Raw genomic sequence first — 8,217 nt, forward strand, 5'->3', positions numbered from 1 at the left:
AGCAATCCTCTTCCCTCAGTCTTTGAGTAGCTGGGACTACAGGCATGTGCCACAACACCCAGCTAGTTGGGTTTTTTTCTCTTTTTAGTAGAGATAGGATCTCACTCTTGCTTAATCTGGTCTCTGACTCCTGAGCTCAAGCAATCCACCCACCTTAGCCTCCCAGAGTGTAGGATTACAGGCATGAGCCACCATGCCTGGCCTTTTTTTCTTGTTTTAGAAACAGGATCTTGCACTGTCTCCCAATCTGGGGTATTGGCTTCATTGTAGCTCACTATAACATTGAATTTCTTCATTCAGGTGATCCTCCTGTCTCAGCCTCGGTTTATAGTTGGGACTAGAAACACATGCCACCATTTTTTATAGAGACCAATTTTCACTGTGTTGCCTATACTGGTCTCAAAATCCTGGCTTCAAATAGTTCTCCCACCTTGCCCTTCCAAAATGTTAGAATTACAAGTGTGAGCTACCGAGCCTGGCTGGAATTTTTTTCTTTATACCTTTCATGTTTTTTGTATTTAGCTAATGTTATGTTCTCCTTCCCCTGTGTCCTGCTTAGCAAAAGATACAGATATTGTGGATGAAGCCATTTATTACTTCAAGGCCAATGTCTTCTTCAAAAACTATGAAATTAAGGTAAATTACAGAGCTTTTAATATTTAACTTAGTTTTCTGAGGGGTATAATACCTACCTTGCAGTCAGTGTTTGCTGTGAGAAGAAAATAAAATGATAAAAGATGGTGATTTTTAAATTTTAGAACCGTGCCTAATGTTGGACACTATATTAATATTAGTTGCTATCTTTTTTCTCCAAAGTCTATACCAGAGGTTGGCAAACTATAGCACAAGGGCCAAATCTAGCCCATTACTTCTCTTTGTAAATAAAGTTTTATTGGAATACAGCCACAGCTATTTGTTCATGTTATCTGTGGCTGCTTTCATACCACAACAGCAAAATCAAGTAATTGAGACAAAGACTACAATATTATCCCACAACGCCTAAAATATTACTCTCTGCCCTTTGCAGAGAAAGTTTGCCCACTTCTGATCTAGATATATCTTTATTCAACATTAGTTAAGTAGCACCTGTTATGTCCTAGCCCTTTGTTTTTGTTTAAGACTAGTCCACAAACAAAAAACCCTACATTTTGTTTTGTTTTTTTATGTATTTCTATAACCTGGACCTGAGATGGAGAAATGACCATAAATGACCCTGATCCTTCCCTGAACCACCTTTTCTCCCTTTCTCCCTTTCTTTTTTTTTTGGCCGGGGCCAGGTTTCAACCCGCCACCTGCGGTATATGGGGCCAGCGCCCTACTCCTTGAGCCACAGGCACTGCCCTTTTCTCTCTTTCTGCTATTAGTTCCTGTGAGGAGAGTGGTCAAGTAGAAGGTAAAAGTGGCTGGGAGAAAAGGAGAGGGGAAAATGAAAATCAAAAAACTTTTCTGTGCTCTTCCTGTGAGCAAGTTATAAGGAATGTCATGAATTTTCTTGATGAAATTCTGAAATACAAAATTTCAACCTGTCTTTGCCAAACTCTAACCTTTGGGGATCCAATAGGGTGTGAAATCGTTATTTAGATTCTTGGCACAAACTATAGTCTAAGCATTCTGTAATGTTAACAGTGTTTTCTATATCTATGTATAGTCTACTGAGTGTAACATTGTAATAGGTATAAATAAATATGACAATTTACCATATTTCATTCTTTTCCATATATGATAGTGCCTTAAAAAATAAGGAAATGTGCATCTTTTTAGTGGTTTTGACTATAAATGTATGTAAAATTTGACCTGAAGTTTGAGCCACATCTGATTAACATTAATCTTCTCCACATTTTTCTCTTGGTTAGGTCAAGACATTGGGCTTATGGAGCTCTTTACAAACAGTCACATGTGAAATAATTGCTTCCTCTTTTAGAGTAATGAATGTTTCTGTTCTCAGCAGAGATCCTGAAATGAAAGAGATTTTAAAAATTAGCCAAACATATGGTGTACCTCAGGCTTTCCAGCAGCTTTGTTAATTCTCCTTCCTACACGGATTGAGGGGCTTTTGGCAAAGGGGAGCCAAGAAAAACAAGAACAGCTCAGGGTGTGGAAGCTGGTGGCTTCCTCCCTGGAGCAGGGGACAGAAGGGAAGTTTGAGCATTTGGAGAGGGGCATTTTTGATGCTATAATAGTATACTATTTCAGGGGGTTTTTGTTTGGTTTTGGTTATTTTTTGTTGTTTTTTGGTTTTTGCTTTTGTTTTTTTTTTTTTGAGACAGATTCTCACTATGTCACCTTCAATAGAGTGCTGTGGCATCACAGCTCACAGCAACCTCAAACTCTTGCCTTAAGCAATTCTCTTGCCTCAGCCTCCCAAGTAACAGGAACTATAGGCGCCCGCCACATCGCCCACCTAGTTTTGGTTGTAGTTGTCATTGTTGTTTGACAGGCCTGGGCTGAATTCGAACCTACCAACTTCAGTGTCTATGGCTGGCACCCTAGCCACTGAGCGACAGGTACCAAGCCTGGTTTTGTTTTTTTTTTGATGCAGAGTCTCACTCTATGCCCTGGCTAGAGTGCCATGGTGTCACAGCTCACAGCAGCCTCAAACTCCTGGGCTTAAGTGATTCTCTTGCCTCAGCCTCCCAACTAGCTGGGACTACAGGCGTGCCCTGCCATGCCCAGCTAATTTTCTATTTTCAGTAGAGACAGAGTCTCATTCTTGCTCAGGTTTGGTCTCAAATTCCTGAACTCGGCTCAGCGCCTGTGGCTCAAGCGGCTAAGGAGCCAGCCACATACACCTGAGCTGACAGTTTTGAATCCAGCCCTGGCCTGCCAAACGACAATTACGGCTGCAGCCAAAAAACAGCCGGGCGTTGTGGTGAGCGCCTGTAGTCCCAGCTACTTGGGAGGCGGAGGCAGAAGACTCGCTTGAGCCCAGGAGTTGGAGGGTGCTATGAGCTATGATACCATGGCACTCTACCCAGGGGTGACAGCTTGAGGCTCTGTTTCAAAAAAAAAAAATTCCTGAGTTCAAGCAGTTCACCCACCTCTGCCTCCTTAGCACTCCCAGAGTACTAAGATTATAGGCGTAATTGTTACCCATTTTGATGAAAATATTTCAAATTGCATATAAAACCAGCACATTGTACCCCATGATTACATTAATGTACACAGCTATGATTATAGGCAGGGTGGCACCTATGGCTCAAAGGAGTAAGGTGCCAGCCCCATATGCTGGAGGTGGTGGGTTCAAACCCAGCCCCGGCCAAAAGAAAAAAAGATTATAGGCACAAGGCACTGTGCCCATCCTGTACTGTCTCAGTAGATAATCAGATTGAATTCATTCATTACATGTGGTTGTTATGTTTTGTTGAAGACTGTTTTAAGTTTTCTTTTCTCCCTATAGAATGAAGCTGATAGGACCTTGATATACATAACTCTCTACATTTCTGAGTGTCTAAAGAAACTGCAAAAGGTAATTAAACTTGGATGATCATATATCAAGAAAGCAAGTTACTGATAGATGTTATCTTCCTAGCCATTTGAATTTGTTGAGAATTTAAGAACGAATAGAAAATATTTCCTGTCACTTAGAGTATAGACTTAAGAGGAAAATATGAATGCAGTTCTCTGAACTTATAGTCAAAGATAAATCTATTGGTGTTTTAAGGCTTTGGATGTATTTTATCAAGCAGAAATCTTGACAAAGAAATGTCTTTCAAGGATTTCTTAACCTGGGATTCAAGGATATAATTCAAGGGTGTGTGAACTTGAGTGAGGAAAAACTTGTATTTTTCCTTCAGTTAACTTCTTTTTTTTGAGACAGAGCCTCAAGCTGTCCCCCTGGGTAGAGTGCTGTGGCATTACGGCTCACAGCAACCTCCAACTCCTGGGCTAAAGCGAGTCTCCTGCCTCAGCCTCCCAAGTAGCTGGGACCACAGGCGCCCACCACACCGGCAATTTTTTGGTTGCAGCCATCGTTGTTTGGCAGGCGCGGGCTGGATTCGAACCTGTCACCTTAGGTGTATGTGGCTGGTGCCTTAGCCACTTGAGCCACGGGCGCCGAGCCCCTTCAGTTAACTTCTAACTGAAATTTAATGTTTACCTCAATTGTTAGTGTATGCAACAGCTCCCATTATTAATAATACCTGTGACTTTTTCTCACTAAAATTCATGATCTTTTAATTTTATTAGAATTGAAGATATTTTGTTTTTGAGACAGAGTCTCACTCTATTGCCCTCAGTAGAGTGTCATGACATCACAAAGCTCACAGCAACCTCCAGCTCTTGGGCTAGGGCGATTCTCTTGCATCAACCTCCCCAGTTGCTGGGACTACAGACGCCCTCCACAATCCCCGGCTATTTTTGTTGCAGTTGCCACTGCTGTTTTAGGGACTGGGTTCGAACCTGACACCCTAGGCATATAGGGCTGGCGCCCTACCCACTGAACCACAGGCACTGCCCATAGAGTTGAAGATATTTTGGAATTTTTGTTTATACATATCACTTCTTCAACATTTAGTTATTAGGCCCACCACTAAATAATATTATTTAGTGCATTAATAAAGAACACATGGCAACTATGTCTTTATATCTTAATTATTGTGTTTTATTATAATTTGTTTCTCTTAATTCTATTTTTTGTTTTCATTTGAAACATTATTATGAGAAGAGACTCATAGGCTTTATTAGATTGCAGAATTTGGGCCCCAGAAACATTTTACCTCAGCCTTATCTACTTAGATGAAAAATTTACAATTTAAATATTACTCTTTTCCCTGTAAAATGTATGTGTGAATAATTTTTTTGTCTTTTTTTAGTGCAATTCCAAAAGCCAAGGCGAGAAAGAAATGTATACACTGGGAATCACTAATTTTCCCATTCCTGGAGAGCCTGGTTTTCCACTTAATGCAATTTATGCCAAACCTGCAAATAAACAGGAAGATGGTAAGAACAGAGTCGCCATCCTCTTTCATGGCACAAGAAGATTTGCTCTATTTGACTTTCTACCCACTTCCTTTTCTTGCCTTGATTGGCACACAGATGGAGAGCACACTCATTTGGAAGTACATTATCTTATTAGTCACTTTCACAAAGGTTCTTGCCAATGATTATAACATGCAGAGAATCTTTTGAACCAAATGAATATAGTTATAAAACCATTTGGACTATCATTTCTATTTCTTATCCTGTTCAGATGTATAAAAATACATTGCTACAGTCAGTATCCAGACCTGCAATCAGTACATTTGGGATATATTCTTGAATACAGTTTTTTATCATTCTATTTTAGAAGTGATGAGAGCCTATTTACAACAGCTAAGGCAAGAGACTGGACTGAGACTTTGTGAGAAAGTTTTTGACCCTCAGAATGATAAACCCAGCAAGGTAAGACCCTCTGTTTTTGCCTATTTAATTTTTTTTATTTTTATTTTTGCCTATTTAATTTTTTTGCCTATTTAATTTTTTAATCTGTTTTTGCCATTTTATCTTATAGCCACCTTAAACACACTAAGGTCTTCCACTGTAAGAATATTTTTTATATTTTGTGTTGCAGTGTTGATTGAGATGGAGTGCATGCCTAGTAGGAATTACCTGAATCACACTGAATAATGAATTAAATGTAATAAAATTTTAATTGTGTATTCTTAACATCAGGGCATTATAAGATAACCCTGGATTTGGCTGGGCACCCATAGCTCAGTGGTTAGGTTTCTGGCCACATGCGCCAGAGCTGGTGGGTTCGAACCCAGCCCAGGCCTGCTAAACAACAAATAAAAAAATAGCTGGGCTTTGTGGTGGGCACCTGTAGTCCCAGCTACTAGGGAGGCTGAGGCAAGAGAATTGCTTGAGCCCAAGAATTTGAGGTTTCTCTAAACTATGATGCCATGGCAAGAATGGGGGTGACAAAGTGAGACTCTGTCTCAAAAAAAAAAAAAGAAAAAAAGATACCCTAGATTTATTACATGAATTCTGTTGTAATTTTGAGTGACCTGTGAGTGTAGAAAAGAAAGTTTTACATGTGCCTTTGAGGAATTTAATGTGTGAGATACCAGACTAATATTAAATGTTATTATTATTAAATAAATTTGAATTCTGATCTTGGCCTTCAAATTGCACTGTGATTTGACTCCCACTGTTCATTCTGTGTTGTCCCCCCTCCTTGTTAGTGGTGGACTTGCTTTGTGAAGAGACAATTCATGAATAAGAGTCTATCAGGACCTGGACAGTGAAAGAAGCCTGGGCAGCCACTATCTCCAGAGCCCTGGACAGCATTTTCTACAATATGTACACAATCCTTTGCCTTTATTTCATAACATTTTATACAGAAGAGAGATGCGCATGTCTGTATTTGAACAGCTCTTGATCAAGATTTGGGTGTGGGAGGGAGGTGGGTTGTCAACACTGATTGAAATTTTCTGCAGTATTAAGCTGGTGCTTGATACAAGTAATAAAAAAATTTCTATCCGTGTCAGAAAAACTTTATTGTTCATCTTAGACATTCACTTAAAATTGTTTTTGAGATAAAGTTCACTTACCAAAATATCCTTTTAAAGTGGGCAATTCACTTTTTTTAGTATATATAAGTTCTACAACCATTACCACTAATCTACAACCTTTTCATCACCCCAAAGAGATATACTCTTTAGCAGTCACCCCTCCCCATTCCTTTCCAACCCTTTTTTCCCTTTCCCCACCCCTTTCCCCATTACTAATCTACTTTCTGTCTCTACAGATTTGCTAATCCAGGTTAATTCATATACATAGAACTATACAATATGTGGCCTTTGGAGATCTGGCTTCCTTCACACAATGTTTTCCAAGTTTACTTATGTTATAGCATGTATCACTACTTCTCTTCCTGTTACTTTTCTTCTTTTTTTCTTTGTGTGTGTAATGACGTATACATAATACGGTATTTCTCTGGGTTTTTTTTTTGTTTGTTTGTTTTTTTGAGATAGTCTTGCTCTGATGCCTAGGCTAGAGTACCATGGCTTCAGCCTAGCTTACAGCAACTTCAAATTCTTGGGCTTGAGCACTCTTCCTGCCTCAGCCTCCCAAGTAGCTGGGACTAGGCACCTACCACCATGCCTGGCTAGTTTTTTTATTTTAGTAGCGATGGGGTCTCACTCTTGCTCAGGCTGGTCTCAAACTCCTGAGCTCCAGCAATCCACCACCTTGGTCTCTCAGTGCAGGAGGTGTGAGCCACCACGCCCAGCCCATTTTAGCCATTTTTTAAAGTATACAATTCAGTGGCATTAATTACATTCACAATGTTGTACAATTATTACCACTATCTATTTCCAAGATTTTTTATTATACAAATGGAAACTATAACTCTTAAGTTCCTGGTAATTATAACCCCAACTCCCATCTCTGGTAACCTCTAGTCTTCCCATCTCTGAATTTACTTATCTTAGATATCTGGTAACCTCTAGTCTTCCCATCTCTGAATTTACTTATCCTAGATATCTCATATAAGTGGAATCAAACAATGTTTGCCTATGTCCATATCCATGTTGTAGCATGAATCAGAACTTCATTCCTTTTTTATGGCCAAATATTCCATTATATAGATACACCACATTTTGTTTATCCATTCATCAGTTGATAGACATTTGGGGTTTTATTTACTTTTTGGCTATTATGAACACGGTTGCCAAGAACATTCATTTATAAATTTTTGTGTGGACATGTTTTCATTTCTTTTAGTTATATGCCTAGGAATAGAATTGCTTAGTCATAGGGGAACTCTATGTTTAATTTTCTGCACAACTATCAGACTTTTTCCTAAGCAGCTGTATTGTCACATTCCCACCAATAACATTTGGCAATTCTAATTTCCCCACATCCTCACCAATACTTGCTGGTTGTTTTTTGCTATGGTTTTCATTTGTATTCCTCTAATGACTAATAATATTGGGCATCTTTTCATGTGAACATTGGCTATTTATATATCTTTGAAGAAATGTTCATTCAGTTCAGCTCCATTGTCCATTTTTACCTGGCTTCCTTGTTTACTTGGCCTTCCTTCCACCATACCTTACCTGTTTTTGTTAATTTCTTGATGGTGTCCTTTTAAGCACAAAGATGTCAAATTATGCCTGTTTTTTCCTAAATATTTTATACTTTTTTTTTTCTTTTTTTTTTTTTTATTGAATGGTAACTGTGTACATTGATGCACTTTGGGGGTACAGTGTGGTGTTTTCATACATAATCCAAGAC

At 39.0% G+C, this 8,217-nt stretch overlaps 1 protein-coding gene across 1 annotated transcript; it reads left to right on the plus strand.

Annotated features, from left to right (window-relative positions):
* Window positions 1-510: 510 nt before the first annotated feature.
* On the plus strand, window positions 511-6,472 carry ARPC3 (actin related protein 2/3 complex subunit 3). The gene is made up of 5 exons (XM_023516880.1): window positions 511-636; window positions 3,398-3,466; window positions 4,812-4,938; window positions 5,285-5,379; window positions 6,162-6,472. Exons 1-5 carry the CDS (start codon window positions 526-528, stop codon window positions 6,222-6,224), a joined length of 465 nt encoding a protein of 154 aa, XP_023372648.1. The 5' UTR covers window positions 511-525; the 3' UTR covers window positions 6,225-6,472.
* The last annotated feature ends 1,745 nt before the right edge of the window (window positions 6,473-8,217 follow it).

The sequence above is a fragment of the Otolemur garnettii genome, unplaced genomic scaffold (genome assembly GCF_000181295.1).
Source record: "Otolemur garnettii isolate 467f Iridium unplaced genomic scaffold, OtoGar3 scaffold00099, whole genome shotgun sequence".
Classification (NCBI taxonomy): Eukaryota; Metazoa; Chordata; class Mammalia; order Primates; family Galagidae; genus Otolemur; species Otolemur garnettii.

Coding starts and splice junctions, on each gene's coding strand:
- ARPC3 (XM_023516880.1), top strand. CDS start 526: ATGTTATGTTCTCCTTCCCCTGTGTCCTGCTTAGCAAAAGATACAGAT. Junction 637..3,397: donor TCAAAAACTATGAAATTAAG/GTAAATTACAGA, acceptor TTCTCCCTATAG/AATGAAGCTGATAGGACCTT. Junction 5,380..6,161: donor AGAATGATAAACCCAGCAAG/GTAAGACCCTCT, acceptor CCTCCTTGTTAG/TGGTGGACTTGCTTTGTGAA.